This window comes from Thunnus maccoyii, chromosome 13 (assembly GCF_910596095.1).
Source record: "Thunnus maccoyii chromosome 13, fThuMac1.1, whole genome shotgun sequence".
Classification (NCBI taxonomy): Eukaryota; Metazoa; Chordata; class Actinopteri; order Scombriformes; family Scombridae; genus Thunnus; species Thunnus maccoyii.
Genome location: NC_056545.1, coordinates 28,847,124 through 28,867,066, shown reverse-complemented (window position 1 = coordinate 28,867,066; position 19,943 = coordinate 28,847,124). Strand labels below are relative to the sequence as shown.

The 19,943-nt window shown below is 40.4% G+C and overlaps 1 protein-coding gene across 1 annotated transcript in view; it reads left to right on the top strand.

The window, feature by feature from the left end:
* Positions 1-7,361: 7,361 nt before the first annotated feature.
* The window catches only part of LOC121910939 (junctional adhesion molecule 3B-like), a 32,364-nt gene continuing 19,782 nt past the window's right edge, over positions 7,362-19,943 (top strand). The window contains exon 1 of the mRNA XM_042432338.1: positions 7,362-7,494. Coding sequence (XP_042288272.1) covers positions 7,446-7,494 — 49 coding nt within the window. The 5' untranslated portion in view covers positions 7,362-7,445. The remainder of the gene's footprint in view (positions 7,495-19,943) is intronic.

The window sequence follows — 19,943 nt, the reverse complement described above, 5'->3', positions numbered from 1 at the left end:
GTGATCACCAAAGTTATTACAATTCACCCTGAACATGAATGTCAATATCATGTACACTCAATTCCATGACAATCCGTCCAGCATTGTTAACTCAAAACCAGCCAAAAAGTTGGGGGATTATGAAGCTTACTTCCTGGTGTTAAGTGGCTAATGGTTTCAGTAGTGATTAGTTTAAAAAAGTAAAGAAAATCAGTTTTCGTAAGCGCAAATGTTAAATATTTTAGAAAAAAATAAGTAAAAAAGTTATTACACTTGACGTAGGATATCTTCGTATCATAATTTGCTCACAGAGTGCATTAACAGAACATATTTGTGTATTTTTGTTGAGAAAATGCAAGAGATGACCGTCAAATACCCTCACTCCTATTTTATTCAATGCGGGGTTAATGTGTTGCTCGTCATCTCTTGCTCCCCCTGTCTGTGTGCGGTAAAAGAGTAAGAAGGAAAAGAAAGATTTGCGAAAACAATGTAGGCTTAGTGCCAGCAGCTTGAGCTTTGAGTGAAGTGGAAAAAGGGGTGGTGTTGTTCTAAGTGCTGGAAGTAAATCTGAGAATTCAATAAGTCTCTAGCCACTTCTATTATTCAAAAGACACAAGGAACACAATGAAAACAAAAGAGGAAATATATTGTGTACGTGCGTGCATGTGGAGATGTGTGTGTGTGTGTGTTGCAGGATTCCACGTCTTCCCATCCACATCAACACCAAAAAGCTTGATGCATTTGGTGCATAATTTAGCTGTGTTGTATCTGTCTACACTCTGTGGGACATTACATCATTGTTCTATGGAAATAACTGAGCTGTAAGAAGTACATGTGCAGTTATGTTACTTGCAGGGTAGATGTCTCATGGTCTCTGTTCCCACGACTCCAGTTCTCCCTCAACTTCTGGCATACTTTGTTTTGTCATAAAACTAGCTCAAAATATGCATGCTTCGAATTCATTTTGTAGATTCTCTAATTTTCTGTGCAGAAAGGAAAATGTTCAAGATTATTTAAGTGATGACTTTGTTTAGTAGCCTACTGCTTTGACCTTTAGAGGTTACAGTATAGTTCAGTTCATATAGTTTTTACTTTTGTTTTTTAGCTACGCTAGCAGCAGTCAGACAGTCAGCCGGCGGCTTTGGTCCAGACTGAAATATCTCAATAACTTTTTGATGGATTGCTATGAAATTTTGTTCAGACATTAATGGTCCCCAGTGAATGACTTTGGTCATCCCTTGACTTTTCCCACATTTAGACAGATTTCCAAATATTTTGTGCAAGCATTCATGGACTATATTCTTAGACTATGTTTAATGACTTTCGTGATCCTCTGACTTTTCCTCTAGCGTGACCATGAGGTTGACATTTGTGGTTTTGAGTGAAATGTCTCAACAACTGTTGGATGTATTGCTATGAAATGAGTTACATACTTCTGTCTCCCTCAGCATGAATTGCAATAGCTTCAGTGATCCCTAAGCCTTCCATATAGCACCATCATCAGCTCATAATTTCAGTTTGTTCAGGGATTTTTTTTTATTATACATTTTTATGTGCATTAAAATTCCACCAGGGTGATTCCATACAATGAAAAACTTGTGCTCTGGCTGCTCTCTGGACAGCATATACAGTATGTGTACAGTACACAATCATTCACACAGAGTGTGTGTCAACAGCATAGTGTCCACAATAAATAGTAAAAAATAAGTAAATGAATAAATAAATAAACAAGAAATAGCAAAAAAGATCATGTTGAAACATGCCCAATACTTTACCAAATCCCTGCAAAATTAATTATATTCCCAATAGCATCAGCTGTGCTTTGCGTTTAGTGCTAATTAGCCAGTGTTAGCATGCTAACAGGAGAAAAATACATTGGCAAACATTGTAAACATTATACCTGCAAAATATTAGCATGTTAGCATGATAACTTTAGCATTTAATTCAAAGCACTGCTGTACCTTAAGTACAGCCTCACAGAGCTAGCATGGCTGTAGACCCTTAGGGTCAAATTATAGTTCTTACAACGTGTTGTCTAACCCCATTGGAAATCAAAAGTGACGGCTGAAGCTTCATATTAGCTTCAGATAAACTTTTAAATACATTTTTGCACAGAAGGAGGACTGTGAATTTTGTCCTCCATCACTTACAGTGTAAGTGCATTATGAAGGGATCTTCTAATGGTCAGTATGAACAGGAGGGATGATTATGGCAAGAACAAACAATTTCAATATTCATTTGGGCTCCTGACTGTTGTTTAAGGACAGACTTTAAAATTTGTGAACCCATCCCTTAAATATACATTTTCAGACTCTCCAGAGAGGGTCATCTTCTTTCTCACCTCCGTACAGGTGACCGATCACAACGTGAAGTGGATGTGTACTGTATGTCAGATAGTCATATTCAGAAAGTTTACAGAAGTGGTCAAACATAGTTCCCCCTAAATGTGATATCAGAAAGGTTTGTGTCCTGAGGCTGTCTGACCATCCAACAAGCAGTTCTGATGGAATATACTGACAGCACTATCTGATGGAGTAATTGTCACACTTGGAATAAAAAATTGTAAAAGTGGGTTTTAAAAACATTGCAAAGATAAAAGTGGCCTGTCAAACTGTAATTATAAAGTTGCTTGAATCCACAAGACTCTTGTGATTCAGCAAGTTGTTATTGAGGAAAAATGTTTTTTCCACACAAAATTCTATACTCAGTGGCAAAATATTAACACAGACTGAGGACAAAACAAGGACATACAATCAGGGTTAAAAAAAAATTGATAATGATCATTTCAGCAGCTGGCACAAAGTGGTCCATTCTATGTTTTCCAGCAGCAGCAATTTGTTTGGTATAAATACAACTTGATAGTCAGCCTGAGCAGTGATAGCCACCATGTCTAGACAAAGATAAGAAGAAAAGAGCACCACCCATATGACATCATGCCTCAGCAGAACATTCAAGAAGACATCACAGTAGCACCCACAAGTTTAGTGTGAGAGTTGCAAAAGTACAAAAACAACATTAGATTAATAGATTTTTTAAGTTTACAAACTATATAATTTACTACTACTAATAAAATACTGTTATTGTCTAGAAGGTTTATACCAGGTCATCTTATTAGAATCTAATTCACTCTCACTTTTTTAGTCTGAAGAGTTCCAAGTCTGTGGAGAAAGAATACTGTAAAGAACACTTCTGTACTTGAAGATATTCATTTCCAGGTCTTGGAATGGCAGGCATATAACATGTATTTTCTGCACTGCTGTTTCTGCACAATCCAATTAATATGTACTGAAGGAGGTGTGGGAAGGAGGTGTGTGAGGGAGAACAGTTTTAAAAGGACAATGCATGGAAAATACATCCAATTATTTAAAAGAAACACTGATACATTGAGTACTTTAGTTTTATACTGTATCAGGTGCTGAATAGTGAAGTCAGCTTTTCTCCTTAAATATTTAAGCTGGCAAATTGTTCATGAGCATAACCTGCAGTACACGTTATCTTCACCTTACTGTCACCTCATTTTGTGAAGCTTACATTTTAATTATTTTTGCTGCATGGTTATCTAATTCCTAGTGCGTGTATAAAACAAGGTCTCCCTACTGAAACAGTTTTAACTATTCCTCATTGAAAGGAAAACATTCTTAGAGGGCTTACTCAGCCCTATAATTACCTGACCTGATGGCAGTGATGCCTGCATCTGGCAGCCGTGATAGCAGCCAGTCTAAATAGCTGCACAAAGTCTCTTGACTTTTAGCGATTGTTCATTTGCACAACAATAACCCGGGGGAGTTCATGATTTGAGCAGTTGGAAAATAGATCTTTTTTATATGCAAGAAAAAAAACATTTACATCTGATTGACCCGCACAATGCAACGTGAATGTATTTTTCCAGCAGCATCTTAAAGACAATGTGCATTTATTATTGCACACTGAGTTGTAATTTGGTCATACTGAAGCTACAGCCATGTTTTGTTCATAGTGCAGGATTAACTTGGCATGACAGCAATAAAAGATAAGGCTAGAATTTCAGGTCCACTGGGATGCCATTAGATATTACCATCTGGCTGCTGGATCCATGGAGGACTGTCATTGTACAAAGAGATACACCAACCATGCAGGGACCACGACCACCAAAGGTCCATCTTCATGCTGAATGGCTGAAATAAGAATTGCAAAATGAGCCTCCATATACAGTATATATTCACATAAATTCAATTTAGATGTTGGTTTTTGTTTCCATGTGTCATTGAAAAACAAATGCACTCTTCTGTGTTTTATTTAATCAGGTAGTTTCATTAGGATTAAAAACTTTGCGTGGTCTTTTAACGGTTGATGAAGGACTCTGCCAAGAAATAAGCATCATGACAAACACCGCAGCTGTGCACACTCAGTGTAATGACGTAAATATTCATGAGCAGAAGCACAATTAAAGTTACATACAGGTAAATGCTCAGTCAAAAGTTATTATGCAAGCAGTCAAAGAGCAGTAGTTTAACAGCACGTCAGCAGGAACAAGAGACAGGCTGAAATAGATTTAAGCTAAAGAAAGAATAATCAGTTTCTCATTGAATATCTGCCTTGAAATCCTGCATAATCACTTTCAACTGACACAAAGAGACTAGCTCTTTCAGTTTTACATCATTCCCCCACAGGCTGTGGGAGCATAGTACATGAAAGCCTTTTGGTCTAATTCAGTTTGCCTCTACAAGACAAAAAGGGAAAAAAAAACACTTCCATGATCACATACACAATTATATTCCACCAGGTTTTCTTGACATACAACAGCACAGATAGTAAAGAGGCAGACCCAGAGGAAAAATGTTCCAGTCTGCAAGTTTACAAGGTGCGATGGGGGTGTCAGTGTCAGTAATAAACCTCAGTTCTGCACGATACACAGTGCCAGTGTCACAGACACTGGGAGGAAGTATTGTATGATTATATAAAACACAGTTTTAATGAAGAACAGATAAACAGCACAAAATTATCTTTTAAATCAACAAGAAAAAACATTGAAATGTTTGTGAAGTTGCCTGATTTCATCTTCAGTGTTTTTAATGTGTTGTTTTTAATAGTTTTAATCACTTCTGACATGTCATAGCAGAAAAAGCACAGGTGTAATTAATAGCATGAGTCATCTGATAGTGTGCATACTGGCTGTACTACATCACAGAGTCATCATTTACATTATTAGTGACACCGGTGCTCCTCCTGCTGTGACAAACAAGTGTGTGCCATAATAAAGGATTATTGTGCGTTAGGATCATAATGATGGCTTATAGGGAATGTACCTATAAATTCATAATAATACTAACCTACAATTAAATTACAGTTCCATATTGTAGGTGGATATGAAGCATGAAGTGTGTGGGATCTTGTATGTAACTGCATAGACGTGTAATCTGAGATGTCTGTGTGATTATACCATATGGTAGACTGTTTATATAATGTATAATAACTAAAAAGTTATTTTGAAGTAACAACACATATTAATTATTGATTAGGGTGGGTTTTTTTTCTTTTGTTCAATTTAAATGCTGTTCCAAGTGACGGGATTAAGCGCTCACATAAATTAATATTAAAAAGTAAAAATAAACTGCATGCTGTGGAACTGGAACAGCCAAGGCTAAACCCTGCTTTATCCTGCCAACTGCTACAATAGCAGAATCATTTTCTGATTGATAGTGTTGCTTTGTACGGCAAAGTTACTTTTCTCCGACCTTTGAAAGTCATTTTATCAAAGTAGGTATATTTCAAGAACTGTGTGACACTATATTCTTTAGCTGTTGTGGTATTTTAGCTTTGCATTCATCAGAAACATAAAGACAAATGCGGCGTCTGATGCATGGTGACATTTCTATGATTTTATGCAACCTTGTAATTGTGAGATGTTTTTAGTGAAAGAAAAGTACACCTTGAGTCCACTCACTGGATTCATCAAGTAATATATTCAGATTAAAATTCAAATGTATTCTTTGTAATCATGCTGTTGTAAATGTTTATACATACTGTTTGCATATATTTGCCTCAGTAAGTTTAGTCTGCTTATGAAACATAAAGATGGACAGATTTCAATTATTTAAAAACCTGGTATAATATAATATTCCAGTGATTTATTTTCAGGATCAATAAGACACTTTCAATATTTTAACACAACAGACTGCAGCATACTGACTTGTAATACAAACCTAGAGAGCAGAGCCTCAAGGCAACAGTGTGGTTAAAATAACTACACCTGACTCATATTAAAATCTTGCTTGAATTACAGAGTTAGATGTCTTATATAATACAGTTCATACGCATGCTAGCATAATTAGGCATAGATCTATATTTAGACATAATTACAGCAATAATGAAGTATGCAGTGAGTATTGCAATCATCTTTTAGAAACACAGTATTGATGCGCACTGACTGATCCTGTCAGACATTCATGGATATTGTGTATTTCTGCACCACACCGGTGCAGGTATATAATCTAATTCTGCTTGTTGTGGACCTGTTTGAAGGGACTTGAATAGTATGTCACAGACATGGTTTGAGCCACATGTATATTTCACGCAGCATCAGCTGTCATCACAGAGTTATAACAAGGCTCAGTGGGAGAAAACTGCTTGATGTAAGCAATGCATGTCACTAGAACTGGAGGCCTAAAAGAGATGACCATATCCGCTATGATGGAAACAGGACTTTACAAGATTGGGGTTGTTCTATCAGTGGCGGTCATGTCAATAAGGTAAGAGAGCACTGGGCTGACATAGCTGTAGTGCCTGTCAAAGGATTCAGAGATATGAGCCCACAGTCCTCAATGGGGCTATGATTTACAGCCGGGGCAAAAATGGTAAATGAATATTTTATTGAAAGCCTGCCATATGCTATTGGTCACAGTAGTAGCAGGCTGCCACGCTCAACTTTTAACATGGAAGTTCAAATCTAACGTGCATCACAAGAGTAGTAATTATAAGCTTGTGTTTTTATTTTATGTGTTAATACCTATAAGCGTTGTCACAATGTGTCTGTCTCACAAGAATGACATTAAACCCAATAGCTATGGTTTTTCACTACAGCCTAAATCTTTTAATAACTGTGATATTGCCTCTTGACGCTTTTCCTTCCTGCCAGTTTAATACGGAAAACTGGAAATGTGGTTAAATATACTTTGTTGTTCATCTCACTTCCATCCCACTGCACATAAAAAGACTGGGGGTTTCCTATCTGAGCTCCCAGCTGCTGCCTACCTACAGTATAAGGCCACAGTAGTAAAAGCCCCCCACATCGTGTCAACTATAAATTCTTGTCTGTGTGAGTGATGCTTTCGGTAGCTATGGAAACCTAATATAATAGACACCCCCTCCCTCTCTCTCTCTCCCAGTCTCTGCCTACGTCTCTCTCCCTCTCTCCATCCACGCCAAAGCTCTTTAGGCTACTTTGCGCATGTACAGCCAGTCAAACCGAACATTGCATCGACTCCAAGATGGCGAAAACACGTCTGGCTTGCCTCCTGACTCTCCTCTCAACTCACTGTAAGTACTAAAATCATTCAAACGGGCAGCTATTTTCACCTTTTTCTGCCCGAGGAACACGACCGTTAAACGTTGTTTACTTCTGCATCTGTTTGGTCGAGATTTTACACCGCCGTGCTGCCTCAGAAGTATGTGAACGCAACTAACGGTAAACTCAAGCCACACTGACAGCGAGCCCAGGCTCTTCGACGTGAAGTAAATATAGTTATCAATTCTGTTAACAAAATGATAAATATAGTCGCCATTTTTGGTATAACTTACTGTCAACATGACTAGCAAATGTGCGGGTCGAGCAGCGGTTTTAAGCAGCTATTGTTTCTCAAATCCATCGCTTAACGTTACTCCCCCTCACTGTTTTAATGGGAATAATGCTGCCGTAAGTAAAATAAACTGTCTCTATGTAGCCTCATATTAGCATAGCGGGGATTTATTTCGGCTCTAGCATCATTAGCGGCACATTTCAGAGTCTGAGGTGAGCCACCACGTTTTTTTTGTGTGTGTGTGTGTCCCTCACTTCTGAAAAAGTTTCAGCCTCTTAAGTTTAGACAGCGACTTTGTGTTTGTGAGTTAAATATGAATAAATGTTTCGTACAAGTTTCCAGCAGTTAACTATTTAGCTTTGGTTAGGAGCCGCGAGAGATGTTGAAACTGGTGATGCGAGATAACGGGTTTTTCCTGCGGCGGAGTGGAGCAGGCTGTCCGCGGGAGGAGCCAGGCCAGCGAGCGTCCTCCTCCTCCTCCTCCTCCTCCTCCTCCTCCCGCCGCCGCCGCCGACGCTGCTGGACCTTTTCAAACAGCACCAGAGCTTACTGGTGAACAGAAACAGCCGTCGAAAAATCAGTTAGTTTCAGCATCAAAGACCCCTTATTCTCAATTTATCAATCCTACAGTTGGAAGCGATAAACACACACCTGTAAGAGCGGAGCAGCTGGTTTCTTCATGCGTTTTGACGCTAGTTTGAGGAAAAATAAAGTTAAATTATTACTTATATGTAATAATAAGAATTAAATATTTACTCTGCCGGTTTTAATGACACAGTATGTGTTATAGAAAAGCAATAAGCCACTTGTTGCAGAGATTTTTGTGGAGAAATTAAGATTGTTTACGCCTCTTTGCTTTTTTCTTCGAGCCAGACAGACTCAGTTTTTCTCAAACCGTTATGTATTATTTCTGAAATCAGGACCGTTCATTTTACATACTGTGAATTTACATTCATTTACATAGATTCGTTTATTTTGAGAAACTATTCATCCAATTAAATGATTGGTGGTTAGCAGGGATTTGCCTTTCATGAAGTCTTATTAAAATAATTTAAAAACTTCTAGATCATAATTAGAGCATGGCAGGTAGTTGCTTTGGCCTAGTTTTTGAATTCAATGAGGTGTTTTATTTCATGCGTAACAAGGGTTTTTTGAGACTTTAAAAAATGTTAGGAATGCATTTACAAACTTTGTATGTTTTTTTTTTCTGTCCGTGCATGAATAACTGTACTCTTCATCATTTCACCATAACAGCTTGGCATGAAATGTGGTACTTGTTTTTCCTCTCATTTCCCCTTGGATGTAGATAAAGCAAGGTGTGAGTGGATAGACGTACAGATCAAAGGGAAGTACAGACAGAAGAACCTCCTGTGATCTTTCACGTGTGTGAATTGGCTCATTCTCTTTGCTTTAATTAGGAATAGCAGTGGAGCTTGTTTGAAATCTGTTGCTGTACTCTCTACACTGTCTCTCTTGACATACCTCGAGGCTGTGAGCTTTTTTTTTTTTTTTTTTTTTTTAAAGCGATACATTTCAAAGTCAGTACTCTTAATGATGTTCCCCTCAGTAAATCTGTGACAGGGCATGGTAGCAGCACAATTGACATTTTCAGAGGGGGGCAGTGAGCTGGCAAAGATTTAAGAATTTCTTTTGTCTTGCCTGGACGGGGCTTAGCCATGTGGCCCGCTGGCTCCCAGCCAGCATCGCCACTGTCTTTCCAAACTGGACAAATCTGGCTAGACTGAAGCTGGCCACAAGCCGTGTTATGAATTACTAATTGCCGCAGATAGGCTCTGGTTACTAATAGGTACCGACTGTAATTAGAATGCTTCTTATATTTTTGGAATAGCTCTGCTCCTAATTTGGTTTTCACAAAGCGAATAAGACATTCAGAGAGTGTATCGTTTGCTTTTGCTTTTCGTCCTGTAGGTCACACTCTGTTGTTATTTTGGTATCTGTGAGATGTGCTTGTTATTTTCAATTCATGACATTCTTTGGGTAGCTATCATCTTAATGGCCACGCAACCCCGGCCATTCCAAGTGAAGGCTAAACCCAGCACGACCGAACATAGCTGCAAATATCAGCCCAGTCATCTGTCAACCAAGCAGAAGACGAGGGCCATTGTTATTTTAAGTGCACATACTCACAGCAGACTTTCCAATCTGATCTAATGGAACGCATTGACATTTTCCACTGTTGGCTTCACCTGAGCCATTTTACTTAAAATATTCCAAAGAAAGTGGTACGCATTATAAGAGGACATCTGCCAGAAACCTCCTGCCAAGAACGCGGCCAAGATATTTGGGAGCTTGGAAGATGCTCAAAGTGGATTAAGACCTAGCAAATATAAACTTTGAGATCACTGCTCTGACTCTTATAGGAAACACCTGTGGACATCTGCTCCTTTCAGACCTCGCGGCTGCATTCTTGAAATTATGTGGATCGACAATGGCAAATTTTTTCACCAGTAACAAAAAGATACAACTGTGAAAACACTCTTCAAATGTTGTTGCAGACTTTTAATCAGCTTTCACACTTGCTCAAGTGTTGAAACTGATTTCTCCTCTTGGACAATTGACATTTTTATGGTTTGTTTTCACTGATGGCTGTCAGCCTAATCAAATTGGAGCCGTGTCTTTATCTGAATGGATAAGATAAGGGAGAAAGCTGTCCACTAGATGGTTATTGAGCCTCCTCTGTGCTCTCCACTGATAAGATAATCAGAGAGCTTTGAACATCCGCTAACTCACACATAACTGGGTGCTCATCGGGTGACGTTACCCAGCGCACTCTTCAAACATTTGTCTGAATTACTTTTCTCATTGTTTGGCATGTGTGGCTTAGCCGTTTGGCATTGGCAGGAGTCGGTACGCCCCCAAGATAAGTGCTGATAGTGGCTCCCCTAGGAGGTGCATGTTGTCAGATGTTTCCCTACCCACCCAAAGCTTGTGAGCAAATGTTTGGAGCACTCTCTGAATGGCATGTACGGTCCCTGTGGGCAAGTCACAAACAGTCTGACATTTTACTGCAGAGACAGTAAATGGCAGAGTAAAAGAGGGAGAGCAGACAAACAGAAAGGAGTCCCGTGATGCCCAGCGTTTGTTTATTACGAGTCAGTAGTTATTCTCTCTAGAAAGCCCTGAGTGAGAGGTGTCGGTGGCATAGCACATTCATCATAGCTGCCATTTTGGTCTCAGCTCAGATGTATCAGCAGAAAGGAATTCACAGGCATGTTTGTGCTTATTGCTTAACACGGTTGTGTAATTAGTTTGACAAAATCACAAAATCATTCCTTGGAAATCACTGCAGTCAGCAGTCATTTGGATATCTGTGCGACAACAGTCCCTCCTCGGGATAAAGTTAAAGCGGCACATGGCCCTTACTGTGGAATGACCCCGAAACAGCTGAGCAGGAGTGGGTGGAGGTGTTTCGAGCAGCATCGCAGGCGTAACCAGAAATATCTGCTGCGTCCCTCCCGAACCTGAGCGTGCGTGTTAGCAAATGCAGCATTCCAAATAGAAAACACATGGAGGCAGAGAGCTCCTCCATCATATGTGCACTGACTAACAATCATAACCACCTGTTTTCCTAAGAGATAAAAGGGTCCCCTGTTGATGAGCTGGCTGAAGTCAGAGCAGAAAGGGGGGAGCTGTGAAGAAAGCTCAGCAGTGTTGCTAGTCAGAGGCATTCAGGAAACAAGTTGGGTGTGACGATACATCTCCTGAGACACAAATCCATTTTAACTTGACACAGACAAGGATTCAGCACCTTGTCCTGCTTTTATCATATTTTTCACTGGCAGTGAGCTACAGCAGATGCTGAGGTTGAAAGGCAAACACTAACGTGCTCACGTTCCAGAAATGGCATCGGCATGTGCATGCTTCAAATGTCAATAAGATTACCATGTGAAAGAACCATCGGTCATAAACTAGACCCAGCCTGCGGGCAGTACATACTGGCCAATAACTCCATGTGAAAATATTATAAAGGCCTCGGTGTGGAAAAGGAATGTCTCTAGTTTTTTTTTGATCAACTAAACAGATTTACAAGCAGAGGTTTGGACAAGAGCAAGATGGAAATGATGGCTTTTAGCAGGCTAAAGTGGTTGTTTGTTTTGACAAGACATTATTATTGGATGTTTAGGCCACTCTAGATCAACAGGATAATCTCCAAGATGCCTCTGTACTGGCTGCCTGAGCTTAGGGCAGCACAAGAGTGGCTTCCTGTATGATGATCTTTATCTGTTGTCACATGGTCCCCGGAGGGAGGAAGCACCACAGCAGTTCTCCTGCTCATGCGTTCACTGGATACTGACGGAGTACATCAATAGGTCAAAAGAGACCAGCATCGATCAAACATCGGGATGCTGTCAGCTTAGTGAAATAATTAGGGTTTCATTAATGACATGGCTGAGGCAATGAACTACATGTGGCTGAGCCGCTGTCGCTCTGAAAGGAAAAAGCTCCAGGCTGTGCTCCTGCTGAGAGTCATAACCAGATAATCGCTCTGGATTCATCTTTTGTTTACCACGCTGTAACAAAAGGGCAATTACTGTCTAAAAATAGCCACAAGGCAGAGTCATCTGACAACCTCAGGTGTTTGATCACAGTTCATTCTAAGCCATTGGGTTCACCAGTAGCTTAGCAATATTTCAATTTATTTTCTGTACTTCACTCCCAGAAAACTTTTTTGAATGATAATAACAACCAGGGCTGCAACCAACGATTATATTCATCATCCATGTATCTGTCCATTACTCTCTCATTTGTCATTTAGTCTATAAAATGTTAGAAAATTGTGAAAGCCCAAGATGACGTTGGTGATTAATTTTCCGTCAATCAACGAATCGATTAATCGACTAATCGTTGCAGCTCTGATAACAACAACAATAGAAACAAAATAACATTCCAGCTCAGCCTGCAGGGATTTGAAAGGACTACTAATGGCAGCAGCCAGACCCAGGTGAGCCCTTATATCAAACTAAAATATTAAAATCAGCTCTAAAGGTAGTCAGGGTCTGGCTAAAAGCCTCGCTGCTGCATTCTGAATGGGTTGGGAACACAAGACAGGCTTTTATGTTTCCTTGACAGAGTTTGTGTAATGAAAAGAAACAAAGCAGGGAGGCTTCAGGATGTCATGGGGTGAAAAAGGACGTTAAAGACACTTCTTGGAAAGAGGAAATACGACTGCACGATCTTTTTGACCTGTTCATCAGAAATGAAATATGGATTAAAATAAAAAAAATCAGGATTCTGGCCTCTCAGGATTATAATAAATGAGATTCAACTCGTCTGATGACACATGGCCAAGATAATAAGAAGATATCAGAGGGAGCTGATAAACACAATGGTGTGTGTGTGTGTGTGTGTGTGTGTTACCTTGGAGACAAGACCTCAGCTCTCCACCTAAAACTCCCAGAGATGTTGAACATAATGTCCTGCCTCTAGTGCATGTTGAGGAAGCTTGTGTTGTGAGTGTGGATATTTTGGAGTTTCCTGGCTTGTATCATTCCTTGGAACATGATGTTTGGGTGGTTTTGGGCATTTTTCACTTTATGTGTTTTTTAAGGCATTAACAGACCAGCTTCAGCGTATTGAGATCTCATCCAAGGAGCCGTATTTGTGATTGATACCAATTCTGCAAATAAAATTGGTGTACCACTAGTTATTATTACCACAAGAGCTCCTACTGTTAATCAGGAGCAGTTGTGCTTGAAGCTCATTTCCTTTTCTTACATCTGCTAGCCTGTAATTACCACACCTCTATCCACAACCTCCAGGCTCATGTCAAGCCCGCAGCATGCTACTGTGGAGGCGGTGTAGGTATAGGGTGTGGATGCACCTCTCAGACATGTAGCTGTTAAAATAAAAAGCAGGTAAACATCTAGTTGTTAATTACATGCTGTGATGTCCATGATGAAAACAAGGATGTTTGACAGCAGGCCATGTTAATGTTTTGGGGTAAATGCAGCCAGTTTAGCAGAGGCACTAAGTGTCAGATAGAGGACTTCATGTGAATTACTGGCATCCTCTGGGAGGCAGTGCAAAATGGGTTCAAAACAGCACAGCATAGAAATGATAGATGAGGCTCGGTCAGTGCAGCAGACTTGGACCTTGATGTCCTCAACTTAAAAATAAATAAAATGAGGAAATTATTTATTACATGCTGGCAAGCCCTGCTGTTTTCAGAGTCTAGCATTGAAAAACAAGTCCTGAAATGCATCTAAAGAACACAGTTTTAATTGAAAAAAGACAAACCTATCATTTTCTTAGTGGTTTGAAATCCATGTTAAAGCATAATCTTAAGACCTCATCTCATAAACGGGTGACTCAGTAGCTCCACACTTGGCAGGACGGTGTGCAGAGATGGGGATTTCAGACAGCTCAGAACAAGATGTGACACAGAAATCTTTGTGCTCATCCAGATGAGTTATTATGATGATTAATAGGCCTGTCACCATAACTGCTTTTGTTGGATGATATACTGTCCCAGAAATAATTGCAATACAATATTGTTGTCATTTTTTGCCACTGATATAATGATAATATAATAGCATAGTAATACACCCTTTCAAAGAGCAATGAACTTTTCATTCTTAAGAATATTCAGACATTGGAATTAGAATGTGAAAAATATATTTCCCCTGAGCTGCAAGGTTAGTGGGGATGTAAAGGAGGAAGTGGCTGGGCTTTCAGTGGGTTCAGGAGGGGGTAGCAGCTCAACCTTGAGCCACTTACTCACAGGGGCGACATGGAGGGAATGGGAATGGGTGCTAGGCTCGTGCTGATTGGCGATCGGATCAGGAGAGGAGGGGGTATCTCAAATAGATCATACACAATAAGTTATGCTGTTTATTCTGGCATCATGTTGGCTAAAATGTTGATGACATTCTTATGTAAACAAACACTCAGGTAAACACACTGGGCAGTATCAAGGTCAACAAAAATAATTAAGGTCATGTCCATCAGTGTTGTGTCGTTCATGAACGATTCGTTCAAAAGAACTGAACTGAATCACTTCCTGAAATGATCCGTTCATTTCTCAGTCAGTTCAGTTAAGCTCTGAGTCAGTAGTGAGGAAACGTGATTCATTCTCACTGAGTGAGTGATCCAAGTGGTTCGTAGGAGGAATGGGGTGTGTTCAAGACAGCAAATGCACAGCTGATTGTGCGTAATACGGTAGGACTTTGTGAAAGCAGCTTTCAGTTTGCAAACAGTATCTTTATCCAACTAAACTCTCAGCTCACTGGCTTATCCCTCACAAACGACTGTTCTTAGTTAACTAGTTAGTGAGCTGAACTGAACCTTCGGCCGTGCTTCAGTTCAGTGAGTGAGACTGCACACTTGGAGCTCTGGTCAAGCACTGAACAATTCAGTGAATGAATATTTTGAAGAAATCTTAATGAACTGTTTCTAATGATTCAGTACACTGACAAGGACTGCTTTGCACTTCACTAATGTCCATATATCGTACGATAAGTTGATAACGTAATCATCGTGACAAGCCTAGTGATTAACTTGTGTGTGTGTGTTAAGAGGTGATGCAGTGGATTTCTTGTTAAAATGTTTCTTGCTGGTCCTGCTGTATTTTATAGTCCAGTGAGACATTCAGTGTTGAGATATAATGAGGGAAAAGCTCAGCATCAGATTATCTCCAGTCATCTCAAAACCAGCTGAGTAAATACAGTGTACCGCTGACTAGAGGCAAAAATAAATCATAAATTAGATTTTGGTTCAAATTAGTTTGCTGCAACTGACTTAGCCTGCTCCAGAGTTTGATACTTGAGTACACTTAACAACACAGGAAGCTTTTCCTATTTGACCTAAAAGATACATTCTAACTAATGAATGACAGTAGACAGATATACACAAAACGTTTTTCATACAAATGACAAAAGCTGTATTGTAGCTATGATCATTAGTGATGGGTATCTAGAAGTGTTACTAAATCGGAACTGGTTCCTGACTGGTCAGCCCCGAAATATCCATAAGCTCCTGGACAAATGGCGCTGCTATCTTTATTTATGTAACGTGAGTTCATTCTAGCCGGCGTAGGTGGTAGTAATGCACCGTAACACTTGTTGCTACCCGCCATAAAATGGAAAAATGAAGGAGACAGCACTGCGCAGGCCGAGGAGACGGCCGCCGACCAGTCTGAGACAGAGGCAGGAGCAAGAGAGCCGCCTGGAGCACACTCTGAGATAACGTTATCTTCTGTCTTCTGCCTTCTGCCGACATTAGACATCACCATATCAACTGCTAAGTAGCAGCACGCATTAGCTCAGAGGGCTAACTCGGCTTATTTACTACATTACGTGAATGTTGTTTTTTTCCATTGACCAATCCATTTGTTGAAGAGTATTTCATTGGTTGACTGAATTTCAGTCAACCAATGTCATATCTTTATTTTTTGCACCAAATTATGAAGAGTAGCATCAATAAGAGTATCAATAAGTATCGGTATCGATAAAATCCCAACGATATTCATCCCTAATGATCATTAGCTAAACTGCTGCAGACAGCCCACCAGTGCCATCAGACGTACAGTGTGCATTCAGCTGACTGGACAGATTGTAACCAGACCATCTGTCCATATGGCGAGAGGGCTATCCCGTCTGGACTACTCAGTGGTAAATATGTTGAGATTGAACTAGAATTGATATCACTGTTAGGCTGTTTTACAGTTTGCCAAAATATAGTTTAGTAGAATATAATCCAAATGGCATTGATCAGAGCGGTATTGATCTCATACACCAGTGGCTGTTTGGTCAAATGGTGAAAAAGTCAGAATGATCATGAAGACCCACTGCTGAATGCTCTTCCTGTGTGTCCACTAAAACTTCATCAACTCTCTGGGAAAAAAAAAACTGTCCTGGGTGAAAGTGTTGCCGGATGGAACAGGAATAAATACTTAAAGAGAGATGAAACAGTTGATATCTAAGAGCATTAATGGAATTTCCTGATTCTGTCAGAAAAGATCACCGGTACCCTGACGGTTCATGCTTTTTAGGCTTTGCTGTGAATCATGCTAGAGCAGAAGATCGGACACAGCATACACAAGGCTGTTGCCACATGTGTGTGAGGGCATACTTTGGGTAAGTAAGTGCCTCAGATATTTGTCAGGATTCCAGACATAGGCGACGAGTTTGTAACATGGTGGCTGGCCCCTGTCTGAGCTCCAATAGAACGGGGCTTTGCGTGTGGGTCTGCTCGGTTTCTGCGCCATAGAAAGCAACAGAGTGAAAGAAGAGGAGAGCAATTTGGGTGGATTTCATTATGACTCAGTAGTTTGTCAGGCGTTTGTCATCATTGTAACAGGTCATTTAAAATGGACTGCTGCCTCAAAGCTGATCACAGACTTAAATATTAAATGAAGACTGTTTTAGTCACAGAATCCTAAAGTAAACTGTTGACACCAGCCAACAGCAGCTCTTAGAGAAGGAATAGTATGTAGAATATCAGCTTTATTGACATGGTCTAAATGATGGAAAACAAGAAAGGGGGATGAAATGAAGTGGAACCGGAGGATGCGTCAGTGGATATTCCACAGCCCATCTGTGTTAAGGGATTTCCTGAATTTTATGCAGTTAAGGTTATAATTAAGCTTAATTGTCAGTTTCTCAACATTAAACCTCATATCCTGTAAGAGAGCGGAGTCATTCCCCCAAAATGAGCATGTTATCTACTGCTATTTCCTTTCACAAGACTACTCCACTTCCCAACATATTTATACAACGCTCATTATCAAAGCTTAAAAGGTAACCTTACAAGAAGCCATGTAGAACTTTGAGATTATTCACAGAGCCATAATAATCACAGGGCATTATTATCAGGGATTTTCCTAGACTTAAAACATTTCCTCGCCGTGTGGAGAGATACCACAACAGATGAAAAGAAGAAAAAAAAACTCAAGCAACAAGATATTTCAACAGAGGATAACAGCTGTATTTTTTCAGCCTTAACAAGAACAAGCACTTACTGGAGCTTCATAGTAATATGAGCACATTCTTTGGTATTTATTTATGAATCTTGCTATTAAAACTATGTATAAAAATGAAAGTAAAAATCAAATCTGGAGAATCAAACAGTCCCTTTTCAACTTGCTCTTACGTACCTTAAAAAGCTGCATGATCTGTGTCTGATTTTTAGTTAAGTATAGAAAATTGTTTTTACATTTAGGAAACAAAGACTGCACCTTGTTCTTCAGGTGCTCGACTTCTTCATTAGTTGCAGTCTGCTGCTTGTCTAGCTCATACCCAAGGCCCCATCTCATAGTTATTCTCTTGAACCCAAGAATACAGAAAGCACAGATGTGTGCTTCCTAAAATATTCAGCATACAAAAGCGAAGAGCCAACAAATAATTTATTGAGAAAATAAAAAAACAACAGCAGAAAACACGAGAACAAAAGCCATTTAGTCAGCAGGGGTAAAGTTTACGGTGTGCGCACAAGGCCTGTGTGCTTTTTGTGGGAGGCGAACAAGAGGGAAAACATACAACAGGCCACCAACCCCTACACCCACCGCACTCCACCCCAAAGTTGAACCCGGAGCTCCCTCGCAGCCGTTCATTCTGGTCCGATCTGGTTTGAGCCAGAACAATGATCTTATGGTTTCATGAGCTTTCCACCACACTTTCAGAAGGAATCTGTATCTCCGCGCTGATGAGTGTCTCTAAAAGGCCTCCGTCCAGCCAGTTCTCAGTGTAATGTATTCCCCTCTTACCACCCAGCCCCCTCCTCCATCCTTCCCTTCCCTTCCCTTCCCTCGCACAGGATCACTCATGCAGAACTGAGCAACTGTACGGTTTTATCTCAGATCATCAACACTCTAGATCATCAGTGTTCACATCTGTGGGCGGCTTCCTTTGGGGCAATTGTTAGCGTGGTAACGCCGTTCAGTGAGAAGCTCAGCTCTGCAGAGAGGGAAGGGCTGCTGTGATGCGCCAAGCTAAAGGTCCAAGTCAGATCTGACTCTAACCGTCATTATGAATGGGACTCGACCACTTATGGCTGCTCCATTTCCTTTCAGTGTTGAGATGGATGCATTTAAGAAGATTGAGCCTGGCGTTTTGCCAATCAGTGGTAGTCTTTGCTTATCAGGGCTGGGCCTGCTGAGCACACTTTCAGAGAATTCAGTGCAGTCTGGAGACTCCTAACTGGGGGGCAACAGACAGACTGTGACAGTGACTGTAGTCTGTAATTGACAGCATATCCTGCTCACTGTGACTAATGCTCACTTGAATTAGTTAACAGGTTATTTTTTTCCTGCACGCATTTCACATCCACACTGCATGTAAAGTAGCAAAATGTGTATCATTTGGGCAGTCATAAATAAGACAGTACACTTCATGAGGTTTGGATTCTTTTACTGAATCAAGTGACAGATGTGTGCAGATTTTTGTATTTGCGTGTGACCACCATTATAATCTGCTCCATAAAACATTTTTGTATTCTATAGGGGAAGATTCAACTGAAACATTTTGTCATTATTGCTGTGTGTGTGTGTGTGTGTGTGGCATTCAACTTTCCCTTGATTGTTTTGTGTAATAAAGCAAATATTGAACAGAGGAGCACATGTTTTCCAAATTCAGCCGTAGAACGCACAACACAACGGAGCAGTTATGTTTGACACAAGCACAGACAGCGCGTGACTGAGGCGGCCAGCTGTCCTCTATTCTTACCACGAAAGCACTTTGGAACTTTGGTCATTGTTTCCCCGGCCCCGAAAAGTTGCACCGTAGCTGCGCGCAGCACACCTTTACTTCCTTTGTGACTGTACGCACGGCAGCATAGTTCACGTCGCAGCCTGGAAACAGAATGGGTGGCATGAAACGGTCAGTCATTTGGCTGCCTGATGCCTTTGTCTGGTATTTCCCACGGAAACCCATCAAGGATTCCTCTCCGAGCAGGTGATAGAAGTGCGGCTCCAGCAGGGGGGTCAGCAGCAGGAGCCTCATATGGTTTCCCCTCCCCAGCTGTTGTTCAAGCAACATTCCCTGTCCCACAGCTCAGCCAGCCTGTGCAAACTATTTGAGTCTAGAGTATGCTTTTATGCACATTTGTTGTCTGAGGGGGGGGGGCTGTCTGTTTTCAAATTCTTGCTTGGAAATTACGTACTTTGATGTCTCAATATTTAGACATGGTAGGCACATACTGTTCATAAACAACTGCCTCTTGAAATAAGTAGCA